Source organism: Mytilus galloprovincialis, chromosome 13 (assembly GCF_965363235.1).
Source record: "Mytilus galloprovincialis chromosome 13, xbMytGall1.hap1.1, whole genome shotgun sequence".
In the NCBI taxonomy this organism is placed as follows: Eukaryota; Metazoa; Mollusca; class Bivalvia; order Mytilida; family Mytilidae; genus Mytilus; species Mytilus galloprovincialis.
The window spans coordinates 30,736,369-30,761,155 of record NC_134850.1 but is presented as its reverse complement, the minus strand read 5'-3'; the positions used below and the strand labels follow the sequence as shown (position 1 = coordinate 30,761,155).

The 24,787-nt window shown below is 33.4% G+C and overlaps 1 protein-coding gene across 3 annotated transcripts in view; it reads right to left on the bottom strand.

Annotated features, from left to right (window-relative positions):
• Positions 1-7,576: 7,576 nt before the first annotated feature.
• The window catches only part of LOC143057167 (uncharacterized), a 57,268-nt gene continuing 40,057 nt past the window's right edge, over positions 7,577-24,787 (bottom strand). For all 3 annotated transcript variants that reach the window (XM_076230414.1, XM_076230415.1, XM_076230416.1), the window contains exons 4-5: positions 21,968-22,140; positions 7,577-11,300 (exon numbers count right to left, since the gene is read on the bottom strand). In XM_076230414.1, coding sequence (XP_076086529.1) covers positions 9,948-11,300; positions 21,968-22,140 — 1,526 coding nt within the window. In that variant the 3' untranslated portion in view covers positions 7,577-9,947. The remainder of the gene's footprint in view (positions 11,301-21,967; positions 22,141-24,787) is intronic.

Genomic DNA, 24,787 nt, shown 5'->3' with positions numbered 1-24,787 from the left:
TACAACCTATCAAGATAACAGTACAAACTATCATGATAACAGTACAAACTATCAAAATAACAGCAAACAACAGTACAACCTATCAAGATAACAATACAAACTATCATGATAACAATACAAACTATCAAAATAACAGCAAACAACAGTACAACCTATCAAGATAACAATACAAACTATCATGATAACAGTACAAACTATCAAAATAACAGCAAACAACAGTACAACCTATCAAGATAACAATACAAACTATCATGATAACAGTACAAACTATCAAAATAACAGCAAACAACAGTACAACCTATCAAAATAACAATACAAACTATCATGATAACAGTACAAACTATCATGATAACAATACAACCTATCAAGATAACAGTACAAACTATCAAAATAACAGCAAACAACAGTACAACCTATCAAGATAACAATACAACCTATCATGATAACAGTACAAACTACAAAATAACAGCAAACAACAGTACAACCTATCAAGATAACAATACAAACTATCAAGATAACAGTACAAACTATCAAGCTATCAACAGACAACAGTACAAACTATCAAAATAACAGCAAACAACAGTACAACCTATCAAGATAACAATACAACCTATCATGATAACAGTACAAACTATCAAAATAACAGCAAACAACAGTACAACCTATCAAAATAACAATACAAACTATCAAGATAACAGTACAAACTATCATGATCATAAATATAGAAACCAGAACATATATTAGCAGTCTCATCTTACAATGTCTAACCTCTAGAATATGTTATTATTTTCTTTCTCACCATTATCTAGGGTGAAATAAACTGTGCTAAAGCTAGCTCATACTTGTTGGTGCAATTGTATACATAATAAGATACAAACTTATTCTACTTGTAGAAGATCTTAGTAGTTTAGTGATGGTTGTCATGATCAAATAACTTTTAAAATAAGGCATAAATGATGAATGCCATTGTGAATTTTGTTTTAGGGATATCTTATAAAAGCATGGACCTTGTAACCCCCAGTTTTTAGTGGGGTTCGTGTTGCTAAATCTGTAGTTTTCTATGCTGTGTCTTGTGTACTATAATTATTTGTCTGTTTGTCTTTTTCTTTTTTAGCAATGGCGTTGTCAGTTTATTTTCTATCGATGTGTTCGACTGTCCCTCTGATATCTTTTGCCCCTCCAATTTAAGGAGCTTTTGACATTTATTTTGTTAGCTTTGCTCACAGTAACTCTAGTTATGTTTTTGTGCTAAGGGCAATATGATGAGTCAAGACACCTCCAACAGAATATTACGCTTTATCAAATCTTTTGAACTTAGAGCCCTAAAATACAGGTCAGGGTTTTTACACATACTGTTCAAAAGTTATGACCCTTAGTTACTTTAAAAGTTGTATTTTCTTCAGTTTTCTAAATGAAGGATGATAACACAAACAAAATATTTTGAAACTTGAAAACAAAGTCATTGACCATCAAATACTGATGAAGTAGTCATTGACCATCAAATACTGATCAAGTAGTCATTGACCATCAAATACTGATCAAGTAGTCATTGACCATCAAATACTGATGAAGTAGTCATTGACCATCAAATACTGATCAAGTAGTCATTGACCATCAAATACTGATGAAGTAGTCATTGACCATCAAATACTGATGAAGTAGTCATTGACCATCAAATACTGATGAAGTAGTCATTGACCATCAAATACTGATCAAGTAGTCATTGACCATCAAATACTGATCAAGTAGTCATTGACCATCAAATACTGATGAAGTAGTCATTGACCATCAAATACTGATCAAGTAGTCATTGACCATCAAATACTGATCAAGTAGTCATTGACCATCAAATACTGATCAAGTAGTCATTGACCATCAAATACTGATCAAGTAGTCATTGACCATCAAATACTGATCAAGTAGTCATTGACCATCAAATACTGATCAAGTAGTCATTGACCATCAAATACTGATCAAGTTCAAAGTCATTGACCATCAAATACTGATCAAGTTCAATTTTGATTGATTTGACATGTACTCTCAATAGCTATGACACTTAACCTTTAACATTGTGGTTTCTTTGGTTTCTGATTGATTTTTTAAGTACCAATAGACTAAACCTTTTTGAAATTTCCTTCCTTGGGTTTTTATAGCTTACTATCAGATTTGGTTTTGCTCATTATATAAGGCTATACTTTGACCTTAATTGTTTACTTGCACATTGTGACTTGAATGGAGAGTTGTCTCATTGGCACTCATACCACATCTTCTTATATCTATTTTGAAGCAACAGTCAAGGAAAGCAGACAGCCTAAGTCTTACCTTTATGACTGTAATGTCCAGATAAACAAGACTGTGTCCATAGTACATAGATGCCCCTATCGCACTATCATTTGCTATGTTCAGTGGGCCGTGAAACTGGGGTCAAACTTGACATTAAAATTAGAAAGATCACGTTATAAGGAACATGTCTAATAAGTTTCAAGTTGATAGGACTTCAACTTCATTAAAATCTACCTTGACCAAAAACTTCAACCTGAAGCTGGACAGACAGACAGATGGCTGGACAAACAGACGCACAGGCCAGAAAACATAATGACTGTCAAAATCTAACAATGTTTATTAACTACTAAAAGCACTATAATATCATCCAATACATGTTAATATTGGTGTTTAAAACATGTCAATAATGATCAAATATATTTTCAAAACAACATACAATGTACATTTCAAAGTTTTATAAAAAGAAACTGACATCTTCACACAGCAATTGATACATTATGTTTCTAGTTTACTGGAAAACAACAATTCCATTATTTGCTAAGGATTTTTATAGAATTTGCATATAAAAATGATATTTTTATTGCCACAAATATAAATTTTGTTGTTAAAATGTATTTGTGATCTAAGCTCTTTGTTCCTGTGTACATGCCACACTTTCTACAAGCTTTCTCAATAGAATTTTTGTAAAGGAACACCAGAGAAAAAATGATTTCGAGAACTCTTTTTTGAAAATTGATATCAAATATTTAAGGGCAGGTGTGTTTTTTTTATATTGTGGCAAGTACAATTAATACAAGCTGATACAATTAAAAATCACTGTGAATGCTGGTGATTGTGGATGAGTAACTCAAAAAATATTTCTATTAATATCCAAAACTAAATAGGTTCTATTAGACAGGGAAGTAAAATACTCAAAAAGTTCTTGAATCAGTATTTTACAGTTCCAATTAATACCAGTTTTTAGACGAATTCTTATTAACATCCTCTCCGATGGTTAAATGTCAACGAGACAGCATTCAAACAATACAAAACAACCTTAAAAAGACATCTTGATTTTATACATTTGTGACATAGAAGATATTTTTCATGAACATAAAATATACGATCGCAAACATAATGTAAAAAAGATATATAATTGGGCAAGATAAGATTTTATAATACAGATGTGGAAAAAAATCTTTCTGAAATATAATACATACATTATAAAGCACAAAAATATTACTAAAATGCAAAAAATCTGACATTTAATATAATAACACAGTGAAAAGCACCTAGGAATTTTACAGAAAAGTCAGTGTGTGGAAAAACCCTTGGATAAAATACACTTAAAAATGCCCAACTGTAAATCACATTTTGTACCCTGTTCAAACACAGAATAATTTGTAAAATACGGACCATGCAGAGACAAGTTCTGAACTCAAATATCACTACGGACATACTGTCAAAAATATACAAAGCAATTTGTTATTAACCAGAACCATATGATATGTTATTTTCCTATGCAGTATTAGTATTCTGAAATTGCTGCATGCATTTATAAATGCTTCTGTTAATTAATGGACAAACATATGCGATTTATTCAGACAATTTCTGAAATGATGGAATCAAACAGCAAAAATATCAACTGTGAAAATTTCTGAAAATGATGCATGCAAACAGCAAAAACAATTGTGAAAATTTTAGAAAAATATGCAAAAACAAACTACTTCAAATATTATTGCGATTTGTGAGGAATGCATAAAAATGCAAAATCATTTATTGCAATTGCAGGAAAATCTGCCCATAGATAAATGTATCAGATATTGGAATGCCAGTTCTTATTAATGTGCATTTTCCACAATAATTTCTGAATTTACAGTATTTCTAACACTATAAAAACTTTAACACAACCATGAAAATTTTTAAAAGCTGTATACCACAATAAATCTGAATTTCAATTAGAAAATATGTTTAGCAACATGTTTCTATTGATCATATGTTGATATGTACGACTAAATTTACACCTACACTAGCCCCCTACCCCTGAAAACTCTTTTGAATGAACCAGACCTGTGCAAATATATTATTATGCATTTTATATATAAAAAAAATTCCGTTTTTTACTAGATATAATTAATTAAAGTTTTAGAAAACATGAAGATTACATTAATTATATCAGGGAAGAAATTTAAACCAAAATTGTTAAAACTTACCAAAAGAAAAAATAACTCAAATTGATGTAAGGATACATCTGCTAAAAATAAAGCTGTTTTTGGATGAATGCTAAATATATACATGTACACATGAATAGAAATAAAAACACAAACCATCAAAAGTGTAAGAAATGAACAATTTGGCAAGAAACAAACTTTCACTGAAATAAACTAGCTTTGCAATACACAAAAGATAAGACTGATGACTCATTCTAATTTGGCTAAATATGAAAAAAAGTTAAGCTTCTCAGGTACCACCTCACAACCTCAGTGATGGAAGGCTAGTGAACTCTATAGATGACCTACTTACAATGGTTGGCACCATGGCCCCATAGGCAAAATAAATTAAGTGGAATATTTATAACTAAAATGAGAAAAATTATGTTATTTAATATCAAAAATCAAAGCTGCACATCAAAATAAGAGCTTTGGGGGCATGCAATTCAAAAAGTCTTGTTTTTATAGTTTATAGCACTCCTTTTTCTCTCTAGGTATTATTCGGAGAAAAAGACAGATCTATATATTTTAAACTTTGTTAAATGCTAAAAGTCACAACCATAAAGTTTCTGCAGTATAAGTCGAATTAATCTCAATTAAGGTACCAGGAGTCAATTTCACAAAAAAACTTGTGATTGAGGATGTACTTAGGTGAGGTTTTGGAATTTGTGTTAAATGTTCGGACTCCTTGGTGTTTTTCCATACAATACAATGTAAAATATTTTGCCCCATAACACCCCTTTATTTTTTCATATAAGACTTAATAGCTCATGAAAGGTCATTTACCAAAATTTTAGAAGATTCTTTTGTTTTGAGACCCAAATAGCACCAATGCATATATAAGGTAAAAGTCCGAGTCAGCCTTTTCCCGCCATATTTTAAATCTCAAATATCTCGAAAAGGAGGTCCATGACCTATCAATATTTTTAGCTTATCTTTATCCTTAATAGATGCTCTACCAGCTTATAGTATCAATTCTAATTTCTTAATTTCTTAATTTTTACCTAACCTCACCTAAGTACATCCTTAAGATTTATCGTAAGTATACTGAATTGTTCATAACTTACAATCAATCTTAATCGTAATTTTGTTTGTGAAACCGACTCCTCTGGATTAATTGTATTACACCATCTTGTTTTATAAATTATCAGTACACAATTGGTCTAGTTCTGTGCTCAGATTTGCAAATTTTGAGACATATAATTGGCAATTATGTGTTAGATTGTTTATTTAATTTATTTATGGCATTATTGTGTTCATTTGAATCAAATTGTAAACTTGGCTATTCAAAGGCAGATAACTTGATCAAATAGTAAATTTTAGAAAGGAATAATATTTTTTTTTTTAAATTTTACTTATAACTTATAGCAAGAAAATATTGGTGACTCATCTTTTATTTTAATTTTCTTAAAAAAATTTTAAAACCTATCTTCTAATATTCTATTTCAAAACTCTATCTCATAGATTACTTTTTATTCACAAGAAAAGTGTCTTTTCATGGACAATCAATACAAATTTGAACAATTTTACAGGACTTGTAGCTTGAAAAATGCCAAGATGACCCATTCTTTTTAAAATATTAACGAAAAAGCTTGGGAAAATCTTTATTTTGACAAAGTATAAGAAAATTCTATCTGAGGAAATACAATATACCCAGTGGGGGATCCAGGGGGTTCTGGGGGTTGGAACCCCCCTTTTTTTTGGCCGATCAATGCATTTGAATATAGTTAGAACCCCCCTTTACTCTGGTTGGGAACCCCCCTTTTTAGAACGGCTGGATCCACACCCGATACCAATGATCCACCTAATTAGTGAAATAAATCTGAAAAGCACAGTGTATATAAACCGTCTGACACAACACTATTCAATGAGAAACACAGTCACATTTAATTTGAACATTTTGAGGAAGCACCCGAGAAGCGAATATTAGTTTTGTTTGGCTTAATGTAGGACTAATTCTATAACAAACAATACAAGCACACAACTATACATTTATAAATGTGACACACGACACCAATAAATATTCTACATCACATATTTGTTTAAAAATCTTTAAAGCTCCACGTCTCTATACTCTATAAAAAATATATATACACTATACACAAATAAAACGCAATATTTGTAGACTCTCTTTAAAAATGCTGTTTTTAAAATAACACACTTGTCACTTGTATTATATTATGTATGGAAAATATAATAAAATAGCAAGCAATTAAGTAGAACACAATAAAAAAGCTTAAATGTCATAAATCAATATACGGAAAATAATCGGCGAAATTCTTTGCACAGAAAAAATTGAATAAAAGGAATAAAAGTTTTAATTTGAGTTATTTATCTCGAAATGGCAAGAAAATCTTTTTCACCACCCAAAAATTGATTAATATGATTTAGTTAAATTTAAGTCAAACTCTTTACTCTTTTGTGGCAAGAAAATAATATAACATTTCAAAAGTTCACTGTTTCAGAAACTTATTCAATTACACCAATAATCTTTTAGGGTCTGCAAATGTAAATTTGCCTGTTCAGAATCTAAAGAACTATGGGTAATCTCTTTTTTGGTACACCTAAATAAAAATAATGTCACATCTATTTGTTTCGAATGTTTTAAACCAATTACAACAAATTTTATGTTATCTTTTGAAAATATTACCAAGGATGCATAAGATTCTGAAATGGTGCAATGAGGCTACTTTTCTGATCATGTACAAAATAAATGAAAAGAAAAGATGATGATGATGAAAAAAACAGATTTATGATTTCATAAAAAAGATTTAATTCAAATGATATGAATGTTATTTATTATTTGGGGTTTTGAATATGAATATGTAAGTTTTCTGTATTCAAAGGAGTAGGTCTGGGGTTGAAGTCATAAAACTTTGCTCAGTGCTCAGAGCACAAAAATCATGCTCGAAACATGAAATCAAGCATTTTGATTGGTTGATTCTTGAGTCTGAGTACAAAAATAGTGCTCGAAAGTTTTATGACCGCAAGGCCAGGTAAGGGCTGATTTTGGCCTCAAATTTCAGGTTCATCTAATGAAAGATTTTGGACATTTTTTAAACACTTAAGTGTCTATTTAAATTGATTTAATTAGTTTATCCGATTCAAGCTTCAATATGAAAAATCTACCAAATATGCCAAAAAACGTCATTTTTCAGATGGGTTTTGTCAAAATTGAAAGTGGCCGCATCCGTGTTCATACTCAACCTTTATATATGTTCTGTAATATCATCAAATACAACTTACAATTTAATATTATGAATGAACACGAATGCGGAAACCGTTTAAAATTTAACTAAAATGCTAAAATTGTGAAGATTTCAGTTATTTAGCATGACTAAATGATGCTAGTACCCGATATATATGCATTGAATTGTCAAAAACAGCCCATATTTATGTAGCAGAAGCATTCTTCTTTCCAGTTTTGTAAAACTGTTATATTTTGGGGCCAAAAAGGGGTCTTACTGAACCTACTCCTTTGAATATTTTGGCAAATGTTTTGACATAGTAAAAACTTGACCTATTTCATCAATCTAACGTGGAATGATTCCATCTCAAGGGTACATGTTAAGTACACATATTTTCAGCAATAAAAATATCACAAATAATAGTCTATATTTACAACCTTAAAAATCAACAATTAAAAGCAGCAATAAATGTAAACTCATATAAAGTAAAAATATATTATGGATTCTAGTATTTTTGTGGGTACCATTTTTCGTGGATTCATGAAAACTTGCATTTTGGAAAATGGTTTTTTTTTATATTTTGTAAACGTCTGCACACTTTCCTATAGATGAACTTAACATTTGTAGTTCCCCTATAGAAAAGGAATTCCACTAAAATTAGTATACAGCAAATAAAAAAGAGTTCATAGTAGTTACATTCAGAAAAACAGATCATATTTTAAATCCATTAAGATTTTAAGATAAAAGGGGATATCTTAAGGTGGTACCCAACACCTTCACTAAAATTAATTTGGCTCGTTTAATTTTCATAAAATTTTGACAAAGTATTTACTTTGGCCCTTTGACAAAAATATAAAAATTTCAAAAAATTTGAACCAACCGTTTTATCAGAAAAATTACACTGGTTATATAGCAGTTTGACTTACACTAATTTTGATCATTGAGAAGCTTAATATTCCCATAAGAACACAACGTAATTAAAACGTTTAGGTGATTTTACAGAGTTATCTCCCTGTAGTGTTAGGTACCACCTTAATGTAAATCTTACTGATATATATTTACATATTACATGAGCTTCGTCAAATAGAAATTGACCTTAAAAATTATAAATCAATGAATTGTTTACGAAGTAACTAAATTTTGAAAGCGACAACCTATCAAGTTTATTTTTACGGTCATCATAATTTGAACAGTACACATAGTAAATATAAAATCTGTATAATACAATGTAATAACAAGAACATCTTTGGTTTAAAAAAAGTAATTGCAAAAATATGTTTATATGAAATGCTAATACTTCAAGGTTAATTTATGATATATTATTTTTCATAAAAAAACTTTGGTTTACTTATTATCTTTGAAAATTGTTGTTTTTATCTTGTTGAATAGATTTATTCATTTATAAATATTTTACAGTCAATACATATATATACTGGTCAAAACAAGTATATAAAATTTTTAAATATTAATCTTTTTAACTTGTTATAAAGTTAATTTCATGTATAAAAAAAAAAAGTAACAAAAACAAAAGGATTTCTCATATAGAATTCCACAACTCTGCAGATAGACAGTTACATTTTTTCAAATAAATTGACAGCATTAGATTCTATTGTTTTTTACTTAAAGTTAAGAGTTATCTCCCTTTTATCAACATTAAAAACTGATGCAGATTTTTCTTCTGATTTTGATGTTTTTATGAAGTTCAATTTAAGAATATGAAAATTCTATTACAAAGAAAGACAAAAATGCTAACTTAACAAAATCTTCAGAAGAACCTATATTAAAACACATTGAAACAAAAATCTTTGATCATGTATAATTTGTTAAAACAAACAAAAATGCAAGGCCAAAAAATGTATACCTGTTTCCTGCCTTCTAGACCAAAAAATAGTGTATGTAAAATAATTTTATTTTTAAAAATATTTTACATACGCTATATAGGGGAATGATCTGGACTTAAGCAGAGCTCAACCAAAAAAAATTTGGACTTTCAACGGTTCTTAACCTGATGATAAAAAATCATAAAAAATGTCAAAGGTAGAGAGACAGGAAACAGAATTATACTCTTTTTAGCCTTATTTAAACAAAATCTTAAGTATGAAAAGTGAAAAGCACAAGCAATGTTTCCATTTATTTACATAACAACAACAAATAAAAGCAACTGTTAAACTAACAAAACATATTGGCACTTATCCCTTTTTCTTGGATTTTAGCCTCATATTGTACACACAACACTTATAATTAAACATAAACAACGTAAAAAAGTTACATAGATCTATTTTTTGACTTAGTTCATTGGGTCATCATACACGTCTGCTCCTAAATTCGGAGTCGGAAAATGCTGCTGTTGTCCCATATCCACTTCGGACTCGTCAGAACTTCCTTCTGATTCATCATTCACTATTCTGTTTTGGCCAACAAAATTTCTTCTCCGCCATTCATTGGAATTGTTGTTCATCATTTGAATAAAATGTGTATCAGTTTCAGCTGGTACCATTCCATTGGTAAATATTTGATTTTCTTTTCCTTCCATTTTTATTTGGTTATCACCTAGACCATTTTGGATTCTGGATAAAACATGGTTGTTTGCATAACTTCTATCAGAAGACATATTTGGTAATCTAGATCTTTCATTGTACATTCTAGAAAAATCATTGTTATTGATTGATAAGTCTAACCCCATGCTACTACTATAATGCTGCATTTCATTGGCCAATTGTGACCTTTCACTACTGTTTCTAGCAATTTCATTGGCCAAATGTGACCTTCCATCACGATTTCTATTCATTTCATTGGATGCAGTTGACAAATGGTTCCTATTCATAGGTATTCCATTTGTGGGTACTGTATCACGACGGTTTACAGACGAAACAGGCAAAAAATTGCCATTTCTTGAAATTGCTGGTTGATTTTTGTGTCCAAATATTTCAGTGGATGACATTGAACCACTAGGGTTGTTTCTGAACATTTCACTAGAGTTGTTTCGGAACATATCATTGGATGATGCTGAAACACTGCTGTTGTTTCTAATGATTTCATTGGATGATTCTGTCATATGATCATTGTTTTTAGGCATATCATTGGACAGTTTAGGCAAGCTGTGGCTCCTGGTATCAGACATTTGTGATCTATAGATATCTTCATCTAAATACCTAAAATTAGGATTATTCATACGAACACTTGATAAATCATTAATTATACCAAAATGTTTGTCATCATCTTCTGCAGACGACAAATTTTTAGACTGACCTTCTTGTGACCTTTGTGCAATGTAAAAGTTATCACTTCGAGATACACTGCTGCTATAACAATTATTATTGCTGGAAATGTCTGATTTTTTTAATGGAATGTCTGGGACATTTTCGTCATCATCACTGTCCAAGATATACACATACCCTTCTGGTCTACTATCTTTTGGATAGTTGTTCATATAATTATTGTAAATGCGATTCTCCATTTCTGATTGGTTAAATGGTATTGCTGATCGATTGTTGATATGTTGTGGACGAGATGCTTTTCTTTTTCTTTGTCGTGGCTGCAGGTCAGAGACGACAGTATCTTCCGGTGAGACAGACATGTTTGGTTGTTGAGACAGTGGTGATTTTTGTAGATCTGAAATCAATTTGGAATGAACATGCATCTGAAATGAAAGAAAGAGAATTGTATCAGCAAAATTAAGTTTTCAGAATCAGTTTACTGTATTTTAAAAATTAAATCATTGACTGTTTTATAAGTTAGTTTATTGATTGACTGGTTTTTAACTCCAATTTCAGCACTTTTGTTTCTTTTTGTGGTGGTGATACAGTTGTTTGACCTCTAAGATCACTTGGTCATCGAGGACCCTAAGGATTTTATTCTGAAAAATGTTTACATAGAAAACATAAACATTTGAACCGATAACCAGGTGCTCCGCAGGGCGCAGCTTTATACGACCGCAGATGTCGAACCCTGAACAGTTGGGGCAAGTATGGACAAAAGATTCAAGTGTGATACAGCTCTGAATTTGGATTGTGATCAAATTTTTGACATTACATCACAAATGTCAAGATTTTACAAATCAATTAAAGATTTCTTCTTCAAACTTATTTAAATCTAAAATTAAATAGTTGACACAGAATAGGTTTCTGACACAGAATGAATGTGGTCTAATGAACTTTAAATTTTTTTTTTTTGCCTTTGAGCAATTCACTATGCTGTTGAATATTAATCCTCTCAAAAAAATGTTTGAAGAAATTTTCTTTTTAATTATGAAATCTGAAATGAGAAAAATTTAAACCCCCCCCCCCCATTTTTTTTTTCCACATCCCCTTTCCCTTTTTCCAAAACTGATATCAATTCAAATTTCTAATGGAGTTTGCAACAATAACTACTCTTAAATTCATCATAAAATATTAAAATGTAAAATAAAGTGCTTGTTATCACTGAATGGTAAAGATTGGTTGGTAGTAAAAGTGAATATACATTGTATATTGTATAAAACAATGATTTAAGTTGATTTAACTACTATTCTGAACAAAGAAAGATAACTCCAATTGAAAATTTCTTGCTTTAGCACAATATTGTGCAATTAGATATTTCTTGCTATTGCGCAATACTGTGCAATTGAAAATATTTGCTATTGCACAATACTGTGCAATTGAAGATTTCTTGCTATTGAGCAATACTGTGCAATTGAAAATTTCTTGCTATTGCACAATACTGTGCAATTGAAGATTTCTTGCTATTGCTGAATACTGTGCAATTGAAAATTTCTTGCTATTGCACAATACTTAATATAATAATTTTGGATCCTGATTTGAACCAACTTGAAAACTGGGTCCATAATCAAAAAAGCCCAAGAATTCATTTTTTGTTAAAATCAAACTTAGTTTAATTTTGGACCCTTTGGACTTTAATGTAGACCAATTTGAAAACGGGACCAAAAATTAAGAATCTACATACACAGTTAGATTTGGCATATCAAAGAACCCCAATTATTCAATTTTTGATGAAATCAAACAAAGTTTAATTTTGGACCCCGATTTGGACCAACTTGAAAACTGGACTAATAATCAAAAATCTAAGTACATTTTTATATTCAATTTTTGATGAAATCAAACAAAGTTCAATTTTGGCCCCTTTGGGCCCCTTATTCCTAAACTGTTGGGACCAAAACTCCCAAAATCAAACCCAACCTTCCTTTTATGGTCATAAACCTTGTGTTTAAATTTCATAGATTTCTATTTACTTTTACTAAAGTTATGGTGCGAAAACCAAGAATAATGCTTATTTGGGCCCCTTTTTGGCCCCTAATTCCTAAACTGTTCGGACCTCAAGTCCCAAAATCAATCCCAACCTTCCTTTTGTGGTCATAAACCTTGTGTTTACATTTCATTGATTTCTATTTACTTATACTAAAGTTATTGTGGGAAAACCAAGAATAATGCTTATTTGGGCCCTTTTTTGGCCCCTAATTCCGAAACTGTTAGAACCAAACATCCCAAAATCAATCCCAACCTTCCTTTTGTGGTCATAAACCTTGTGTTAAAATTTCATAGATTTCTATTTACTAAAACTAAAGTTATAGTGCAAAAACCAAGAAAATGCTTATTTGGGCCCTTTTTGGTCCCTAATTCCTAAAATATTGGGACAAAAACTCCCAAAATCAATCCCAATCTTTCTTTTGTGGTCATAAACCTTGTGTTAAAATTTCATAGATTTCTATTCACTTTTACTAAAGTTAGAGTGCAAAAACTAAAAGTATTCGGACGAAGACAACGCAGACGACGACGCCAACATCATACCAATATACGACCAAAAAATTTTCAATTTTTGCGGTCGTATAAAAACAGGCATATTATTGTGGTTGGTTCATTGAATGGGTTGTTGCTTTATGTTTTGTTGTTGATTGATTGATTGATTGATTGATTGATTGATTGATGCTTTCATTCTGTGCCAAATATTTCATGCATTTTCACAATGAGACCAAATTAACAATTAATACAAAAACAAGTTCTGTAAAGCAAGTAAATTGAGATGAAGGGTGGGAATTAGGACTACCTCTGGAAAACGAGTCTTCCAAGGACCTTATAGCATCATTGTAATGAAAGAATTTGATGAACTTATTTGACATTATTTTCTTATAGATTGTTATGGATGTGATGCTATTATTTCTAAAATCAATAGGGTATCTGAATATACCCAGATGGGTTACTACTAATACATGGAGTCTAGACCCCTCCAATGCTTTTTTAACATGTAAAAAGTGTACCACAAAAGTCTTCCACATTCATGCATTTTCCTTTACAATTCTATGTAAAAATACTGATGTTTTTACATCACAACAAAAGACAATTGTTCAATAAGTCGTATATTATGATTTACTCAGCTGGCTATTTTCTCATATGTCAAAATGCAAATGTTTTACCCTCACAGTAAGAACCTCAATTATAATAGTGTTATTTACTATAGGATGAAATTTGAAAAAAAGCAGGACACAAGTTTTGATTGAAAAAAACAGCAGGATATATACTTTGCAAAAAATAAGACAGGATGAAAACCAAATGGTAGCTCCCTTATATTGAAATCTACATTTATTTGGATTAAAAGTTCTTAATCAGAATAGACAGACTATCACCTTATTATGATTCAATGCTGCATTATGCATTTTTAAAACCCAATTTTAATAAGTATGCACTCAATGTTCTTTTTTTCTAATTAAATATCATTTTAAAAATGTAGTATCCTGGTTTGTAAACTTTTTAACACTGAAAGTGTGCAATGTTGACAAAAATATCCAGACAGTCATTTTTTCTTTGAAGTATTTATGATTATTGATTTTTAAATTTATAGCTAATTATAGTTTTCTGAATTTATCCTACATTTTAAAAGAAAGTTCATTTCATTATAACTTAATATACATTAAATGCAGCATTTAACTGACTTTTTTATTATGTCATATTATCATCAATATCCGTCTCAGATCATATTTGTGAACATATTGGTGAAAATTGAGAAAAAAGTCCTATTAAAAATCTTACATAACCTAGTGTAACTTTTCTGCACTTCATATGTATTTTTCACAAGAATGAATTTGAGTGTGAATATGAATTACACTTTTTTTTCACTTTGAAGCCTGTTACAGCTTGCAACTTCCTATTGAAAGTGGGTTTTTTTTTCATTCCATTATATATAACATGAATAGCAGTACAATAATAAGATGGGGTTATGATTGCATATGAGACAACTATTCACCAGAGTGCAAAAGAAATAAGAAAATTTAGGTCATTGTACTGGCTTCAACCATGAGCAAAATCCAAACCACCTAGCAAGCTATAAGAGGCCCTGAAATGACAAATGTAAAACAATTCTAACAAGAAAACTAACAGGCGGATTAATGTGCAATTAATAAGAAACTAAAAACAAATATGATATAAAACAAGAAAAGACAATCACTGAATTATAGGTTACTGACTTGAGACAGGCACATACAGAATGTGCTAGGTTTAAACATGGGAACTAACCCTTATCCTAATCTGGGACAAGTGTGTAACACCTCAATCTAAGAACAAACTGTAAACATTAGTTGTAGTAAAAGGCTTAAATCATCAGATCTATGCAACTAAATCCAAGTGCTCCACAGGGAGCAGCTTTATATGCCCGCAGAGGTCAAACCCTGAACAGTTGGGCAAGTATGGACACAACATTCAAGCTTGATACAGCTCTAAATTTGGATTGCGATCAAATTCCTGACATAATATGAGTTTCTGACACAAAACAAATGTCAAGATCTTACAAATATATTATGCAATATTGTGCAATTAAAGATTTCTTCTTCAAACTTTACAAAAATTTGGAATTTGAGGAATTTGGGAAAAAAAAATTGAAAACTACTACCACCCCCCCCCCCCCCCCCTTTTTTTTTTTTTTTTAAATAAGTTACATTTTTTTATACATAATTTAAAAGTAGTGTAAGGGAGGTAGATCCGAACATAACCAACATTGTACCTCCCTTACACTGCTTTTAAATTGTCTTAATTGTCCATTGATCAGAAAAACCTAGTTTTTTCCCTTTTTGCACCTAATTCCCCCTTTTTTGCCCCTAATTCTAAAACATTTTAAGCCATACCCCTCAAATTCATTACTAACCATCCCTTCATGGCATGGAAACTTGTGGTATAATTTCAGAGCGATTCATACACTTAAACACAAGTTATTGTTTGAAAACTACTAAAATGCTGATTTTGGACCCCCTTTTTGGCCCCTTATTCATAAATTATTGGGACCATAACCCCCAATATCAATTCCAACCTTCCTTTAGTAGTATTGAACCTTCTGGTAAAAATTTATAGAGATCAATTCACTAAATCTAAATTTTTTGTCCCGAAAACTTCCCCTTTTTTCACCCCTAATTCCCCTTTTTTAGCCCCTAATTCCAAAACATTTTCAGCCATACCCCCCAAAGTCCTAACTAATCATCCCTTTATTGTATGGAAACTTGTGGTATAATTTCAGAGAGATTAATACACTTAAACACAAGTTATTGTTTGAAAACTACAAAAATGCTTATTTTTTATTTAACGCTGACAATGTGATTCCAATAAACGAACGCAAAACTTTTTGAGTTTGTATAAAAATGTCCTAGTAACCCTACAGATCAAAAGAATAATTTGGATTTATAGGATAGCTTCAACTTTAATGTAGTCATATAACCTCATAAATAACCTATTATTGACCAAGGTTGTGAATATCAGCCTTTAACAAACAATTCTCAATTTTAATTGTGATATTCATCTTTAAAAAAGATTCATTTAGGATAGGCCCTATCATACTGTACTCATGGGCCTTATTAATGAACTTATACTAGAGCTTTTTTTATGGGCCTTCAGTATAGCTTCATTGTGATTGGCCCTATCATACTGTACTCATGTGAGCTTTTACAGGGACATAATACTAGCTCATTTGAGATGGGCCTTCAATGTAGATTCATTCCTGGGAAAGGCCTCATCATAATTAATCTGTACAGTGTAGTTTCATTGAGTTCATTGGGATGGTCCTTATCATACTCGTACTCATGTGGTCATTGGAATAGACTAAGGTTCTAATTAAAGGGACCTAATACTAACCCTTGTGTTATGGGCCTTCAGTGTAGCTTCATGGAGTTCATTGGGATGGTCCTTATCATACTCGTACTCATGTGGTCATTGGAATAGGCTAAGGTTCTAATTAAAGGGACCTAATACTAACCCTTGTGTTATGGGCCTTCAGTGTAGCTTCATGGAGTTCATTGGGATGGTCCTTATCATACTCGTACTCATGTGGTCATTGGAATAGGCTAAGGTTCTAATTTAAGGGACCTAATACTAACCCTTGTGTTATGGGCCTTCAGTGTAGCTTCATGGAGTTCATTAGGATGGTCCTTATCATACTCGTACTCATGTGGTCATTGGAATAGGCTAAGGTTCTAATTTAAGGGACCTAATACTAACCCTTGTGTTATGGGCCTTCAGTGTAGCTTCATGGAGTTCATTGGGATGGTCCTTATCATACTCGTACTCATGTGGTCATTGGAATAGGCTAAGGTTCTAATTAAAGGGACCTAATACTAACCCTTGTGTTATGGGCCTTCAGTGTAGCTTCATGGAGTTCATTGGGATGGTCCTTATCATACTCGTACTCATGTGGTCATTGGAATAGGCTAAGGTTCTAATTAAAGGGACCTAATACTAACCCTTGTGTTATGGGCCTTCAGTGTAGCTTCATGGAGTTCATTGGGATGGTCCTTATCATACTCGTACTCATGTGGTCATTGGAATAGGCTAAGGTTCTAATTAAAGGGACCTAATACTAACCCTTGTGTTATGGGCCTTCAGTGTAGCTTCATGGAGTTCATTAGGATGGTCCTTATCATACTCGTACTCATGTGGTCATTGGAATAGGCTAAGGTTCTAATTTAAGGGACCTAATACTAACCCTTGTGTTATGGGCCTTCAGTGTAGCTTCATGGAGTTCATTGGGATGGTCCTTATCATACTCGTACTCATGTGGTCATTGGAATAGGCTAAGGTTCTAATTAAAGGGACCTAATACTAACCCTTGTGTTATGGGCCTTCAGTGTAGCTTCATTGAGTTCATTGGGATGGTCCTTATCATACTCGTACTCATGTGGTCATTGGAATAGGCTAAGGTTCTAATTAAAGGGACCTAATACTAACCCTTGTGTTATGGGCCTTCAGTGTAGCTTCATGGAGTTCATTAGGATGGTCCTTATCATACTCGTACTCATGTGGTCATTGGAATAGGCTAAGGTTCTAATTAAAGGGACCTAATACTAACCCTTGTGTTATGGGCCTTCAGTGTAGCTTCATGGAGTTCATTGGGATGGTCCTTATCATACTCGTACTCATGTGGTCATTGGAATAGGCTAAGGTTCTAATTTAAGGACCTAATACTAACCCTTGTGTTATGGGCCTTCAGTGTAGCTTCATGGAGTTCATTAGGATGGTCCTTATCATACTCGTACTCATGTGGTCATTGGAATAGGCTAAGGTTCTAATTTAAGGGACCTAATACTAACCCTTGTGTTATGGGCCTTCAGTGTAGCTTCATGGAGTTCATTGGGATGGTCCTTATCATACTCGTACTCATGTGGTCATTGGAATAGGCTAAGGTTCTAATTTAAGGGACCTAATACTAACCCTTGTGTTATGGGCCTTCAGTGTAGCTTCATGGAGTTCATTGGGATGGTCCTTATCATACTCGTACTCATGTGGTCATTGGAATAGGCTATGGTTCTAATTTAAGGGACCTAATACTAACCCTTGTGTTATGGGCCTTCAGTGTAGCTTCATGGAGTTCATTGGGATGGTCCTTATCATACTCGTACTCATGTGGTCATTGGAATAGGCTAAGGTTCTAATTAAAGGGACCTAATACTAACCCTTGTGTTATGGGCCTTCAGTGTAGCTTCATGGAGTTCATTGGGATGGTCCTTATCATACTCGTACTCATGTGGTCATTGGAATAGGCTAAGGTTCTAATTAAAGGGACCTAATACTAACCCTTGTGTTATGGGCCTTCAGTGTAGCTTCATGGAGTTCATTGGGATGGTCCTTATCATACTCGTACTCATGTGGTCATTGGAATAGGCTATGGTTCTAATTTAAGGGACCTAATACTAACCCTTGTGTTATGGGCCTTCAGTGTAGCTTCATGGAGTTCATTAGGATGGTCCTTATCATACTCGTACTCATGTGGTCATTGGAATAGGCTAAGGTTCTAATTAAAGGGACCTAATACTAACCCTTGTGTTATGGGCCTTCAGTGTAGCTTCATGGAGTTCATTGGGATGGTCCTTATCATACTCGTACTCATGTGGTCATTGGAATAGGCTAAGGTTCTAATTTAAGGGACCTAATACTAACCCTTGTGTTATGGGCCTTCAGTGTAGCTTCATGGAGTTCATTAGGATGGTCCTTATCATACTCGTACTCATGTGGTCATTGGAATAGGCTAAGGTTCTAATTTAAGGGACCTAATACTAACCCTTGTGTTATGGGCCTTCAGTGTAGCTTCATGGAGTTCATTGGGATGGTCCTTATCATACTCGTACTCATGTGGTCATTGGAATAGGCTAAGGTTCTAATTTAAGGGACCTAATACTAACCCTTGTGTTATGGGCCTTCAGTGTAGCTTCATGGAGTTCATTGGGATGGTCCTTATCATACTCGTACTCATGTGGTCATTGGAATAGGCTATGGTTCTAATTTAAGGGACCTAATACTAACCCTTGTGTTATGGGCCTTCAGTGTAGCTTCATGGAGTTCATTGGGATGGTCCTTATCATACTCGTACTCATGTGGTCATTGGAATAGGCTAAGGTTCTAATTTAAGGGACCTAATACTAACCCTTGTGTTATGGGCCTTCAGTGTAGCTTCATGGAGTTCATTGGGATGGTCCTTATCATACTCGTACTCATGTGGTCATTGGAATAGGCTAAGGTTCTAATTAAAGGGACCTAATACTAACCCTTGTGTTATGGGCCTTCAGTGTAGCTTCATGGAGTTCATTGGGATGGTCCTTATCATACTCGTACTCATGTGGTCATTGGAATAGGCTAAGGTTCTAATTTAAGGGACCTAATACTAACCCTTGTGTTATGGGCCTTCAGTGTAGCTTCATGGAGTTCATTGGGATGGTCCTTATCATACTCGTACTCATGTGGTCATTGGAATAGGCTAAGGTTCTAATTAAAGGGACCTAATACTAACCCTTGTGTTATGGGCCTTCAGTGTAGCTTCATTGAGTTCATTGGGATGGTCCTTATCATACTCGTACTCATGTGGTCATTGGAATAGGCTATGGTTCTAATTTAAGGGACCTAATACTAACCCTTGTGTTATGGGCCTTCAGTGTAGCTTCATGGAGTTCATTTGGGATGGTCCTTATCATACTCGTACTCATGTGGTCATTGGAATAGGCTAAGGTTCTAATTTAAGGGACCTAATACTAACCCTTGTGTTATGGGCCTTCAGTGTAGCTTCATGGAGTTCATTGGGATGGTCCTTATCATACTCGTACTCATGTGGTCATTGGAATAGGCTAAGGTTCTAATTTAAGGGACCTAATACTAACCCTTGTGTTATGGGCCTTCAGTGTAGCTTCATGGAGTTCATTGGGATGGTCCTTATCATACTCGTACTCATGTGGTCATTGGAATAGGCTAAGGTTCTAATTTAAGGGACCTAATACTAACCCTTGTGTTATGGGCCTTCAGTGTAGCTTCATGGAGTTCATTGGGATGGTCCTTATCATACTCGTACTCATGTGGTCATTGGAATAGGCTAAGGTTCTAATTAAAGGGACCTAATACTAACCCTTGTGTTATGGGCCTTCAGTGTAGCTTCATGGAGTTCATTGGGATGGTCCTTATCATACTCGTACTCATGTGGTCATTGGAATAGGCTAAGGTTCTAATTTAAGGGACCTAATACTAACCCTTGTGTTATGGGCCTTCAGTGTAGCTTCATGGAGTTCATTGGGATGGTCCTTATCATACTCGTACTCATGTGGTCATTGGAATAGGCTAAGGTTCTAATTTAAGGGACCTAATACTAACCCTTGTGTTATGGGCCTTCAGTGTAGCTTCATGGAGTTCATTGGGATGGTCCTTATCATACTCGTACTCATGTGGTCATTGGAATAGGCTAAGGTTCTAATTAAAGGGACCTAATACTAACCCTTGTGTTATGGGCCTTCAGTGTAGCTTCATGGAGTTCATTGGGATGGTCCTTATCATACTCGTACTCATGTGGTCATTGGAATAGGCTAAGGTTCTAATTTAAGGGACCTAATACTAACCCTTGTGTTATGGGCCTTCAGTGTAGCTTCATGGAGTTCATTGGGATGGTCCTTATCATACTCGTACTCATGTGGTCATTGGAATAGGCTAAGGTTCTAATTTAAGGGACCTAATACTAACCCTTGTGTTATGGGCCTTCAGTGTAGCTTCATGGAGTTCATTGGGATGGTCCTTATCATACTCGTACTCATGTGGTCATTGGAATAGGCTATGGTTCTAATTTAAGGGACCTAATACTAACCCTTGTGTTATGGGCCTTCAGTGTAGCTTCATGGAGTTCATTAGGATGGTCCTTATCATACTCGTACTCATGTGGTCATTGGAATAGGCTAAGGTTCTAATTTAAGGGACCTAATACTAACCCTTGTGTTATGGGCCTTCAGTGTAGCTTCATGGAGTTCATTAGGATGGTCCTTATCATACTCGTACTCATGTGGTCATTGGAATAGGCTAAGGTTCTAATTTAAGGGACCTAATACTAACCCTTGTGTTATGGGCCTTCAGTGTAGCTTCATGGAGTTCATTAGGATGGTCCTTATCATACTCGTACTCATGTGGTCATTGGAATAGGCTAAGGTTCTAATTTAAGGGACCTAATACTAACCCTTGTGTTATGGGCCTTCAGTGTAGCTTCATGGAGTTCATTGGGATGGTCCTTATCATACTCGTACTCATGTGGTCATTGGAATAGGCTAAGGTTCTAATTAAAGGGACCTAATACTAACCCTTGTGTTATGGGCCTTCAGTGTAGCTTCATGGAGTTCATTGGGATGGTCCTTATCATACTCATACTCATGTGGTCATTGGAATAGGCTAAGGTTCTAATTAAAGGGACCTAATACTAACCCTTGTGTTATGGGCCTTCAGTGTAGCTTCATGGAGTTCATTGGGATGGTCCTTATCATACTCGTACTCATGTGGTCATTGGAATAGGCTAAGGTTCTAATTAAAGGGACCTAATACTAACCCTTGTGTTATGGGCCTTCAGTGTAGCTTCATTAGGATAGGCTCTATCACACAAGTGACACTGGTATTGACTCTCGGCTAACTTATCGTGATTACGTATATGATGCTGCAGGTTAGACAACTGTGGGAAGGCTTTGTCACATCCATCTAATGGACAAGAGTAAGGTTTTTCACCTGAAAAATAAATGTAAAAATTTACTATTTTGTTTAACCTCTGATCACTCTGTCATGTACAAGATCTTGGGCTACTTGGTAGTCAGTACCAATAACTTTTAAAATCTTTATTACCGAAAGCAGTACAGCTTATTGGCACTTAAGGAAATGTGCACTGAATTGCAATACAATACAAATACATGTATATCCTGAGGGCACCTATTTTGAGAGCTTTTTCACCTACATTTATTTATGATACAGACAAAAGTTTCCATTCTGTGTTTATTTTGTAGATGTATCCTTATTTACTATAGAGTTCCACCAATCTTATTTTGAATCGTTAATGTCAATTTTACTTTTCCGGTGGATAGTTTAACTTTATCTACTGCGGATTCATTTATTTTCGTGTGTATCAATTTTCGTGGATTGCTGAAAACTTGCATATTTGTGGATATTTGATTTAGTGCTTTTTCCAAACTCTGTATACAAAGCCAATTGAAACAAGAATGTGTCCACAGTACACGGATGCCCCACTCACACTATCATTTTCTATGTTCAGTGAACCGTAAAATTGGGGTCAAAACTCTAATTTGGCATTTAAATTAGAAAGATCATATCATAGGGCACATGTATACTAAGTTTCAAGTTGATTCGACTTCAACTTCATCAAAAACTACCTTGACCAAAAACTTTAACCTGAAATTTGCACTATCATTTTCTATGTTCAGTGAACCGTAAAATTGGGGTCAAAACTCTAATTTGGCATTTAAATTAGAAAGATCATATCATAGGGCACATGTATACTAAGTTTCAAGTTGATTGGACTTCAACTTCATCAAAAACTACCTTGACCAAAAACTTTAACCTGAAGCCAAAAACTTTAACCTGAAATTTGCACTATCATTTTCTATGTTCAGTGAACCGTAAAATTGGGGTCAAAACTCTAATTTGGCATTTAAATTAGAAAGATCATATCATAGGGCACATGTATACTAAGTTTCAAGTTGATTGGACTTCAACTTCATCAAAAACTACCTTGACCAAAAACTTTAACCTGAAATTTGCACTATCATTTTCTATGTTCAGTGAACCATAAAATTGGGGTCAAAACTCTAATTTGGCATTTAAATTAGAAAGATCATATCATAGGGCACATGTATACTAAGTTTCAAGTTGATTGGACTTCAACTTCATCAAAAACTACCTTGACCAAAAACTTTAACCTGAAGCCAAAAACTTTAACCTGAAATTTGCACTATCATTTTCTATGTTCAGTGAACCGTAAAATTGGGGTCAAAACTCTAATTTGGCATTTAAATTAGAAAGATCATATCATAGGGCACATGTATACTAAGTTTCAAGTTGATTGGACTTCAACTTCATCAAAAACTACCTTGACCAAAAACTTTAACCTGAAATTTGCACTATCATTTTCTATGTTCAGTGAACCATAAAATTGGGGTCAAAACTCTAATTTGGCATTTAAATTAGAAAGATCATATCATAGGGCACATGTATACTAAGTTTCAAGTTGATTGGACTTCAACTTCATCAAAAACTACCTTGACCAAAAACTTTAACCTGAAATTTGCACTATCATTTTCTATGTTCAGTGAACCGTAAAATTGGGGTCAAAACTCTAATTTGGCATTTAAATTAGAAAGATCATATCATAGGGCACATGTATACTAAGTTTCAAGTTGATTGGACTTCAACTTCATCAAAAACTACCTTGACCAAAAACTTTAACCTGAAGCCAAAAACTTTAACCTGAAATTTGCACTATCATTTTCTATCAGTGAACCGTAAAATTGGGGTCAAAACTCTAATTTGGCATTTAAATTAGAAAGATCATATCATAAGGCACATGTATACTAAGTTTCAAGTTGATTGGACTTCAACTTCATCAAAAACTACCTTGACCAAAAACTTTAACCTGAAGCCAAAAACTTTAACCTGAAATTTGCACTATCATTTTCTATCAGTGAACCGTAAAATTGGGGTCAAAACTCTAATTTGGCATTTAAATTAGAAAGATCATATCATAGGGCACATGTATACTAAGTTTCAAGTTGATTGGACTTCAACTTCATCAAAAACTACCTTGACCAAAAACTTTAACCTGAAGCCAAAAACTTTAACCTGAAATTTGCACTATCATTTTCTATCAGTGAACCGTAAAATTGGGGTCAAAACTCTAATTTGGCATTTAAATTAGAAAGATCATATCATAAGGCACATGTATACTAAGTTTCAAGTTGATTGGACTTCAACTTCATCAAAAACTACCTTGACCAAAAACTTTAACCTGAAGCCAAAAACTTTAACCTGAAATTTGCACTATCATTTTCTATCAGTGAACCGTAAAATTGGGGTCAAAACTCTAATTTGGCATTTAAATTAGAAAGATCATAGCATAAGGAACATGTGTACTAAGTTTCAAGTTGATTGGACTTCAACTTCATCAAAAACTACCTTGACCAAAAACTTTAACCTGAAGCGGGACAGACGGACGAACGAACAGACGAACGAACGAACGAACGAACAGACGGACGGACGAACTAACAAACGGACGCACAGACCAGAAAACATAATGCCCCTCTACTATCGTAGGTGGGGCATAAAAATGATATTCATTGAACATTTAAATTCTTGGTTCAACTGTTCC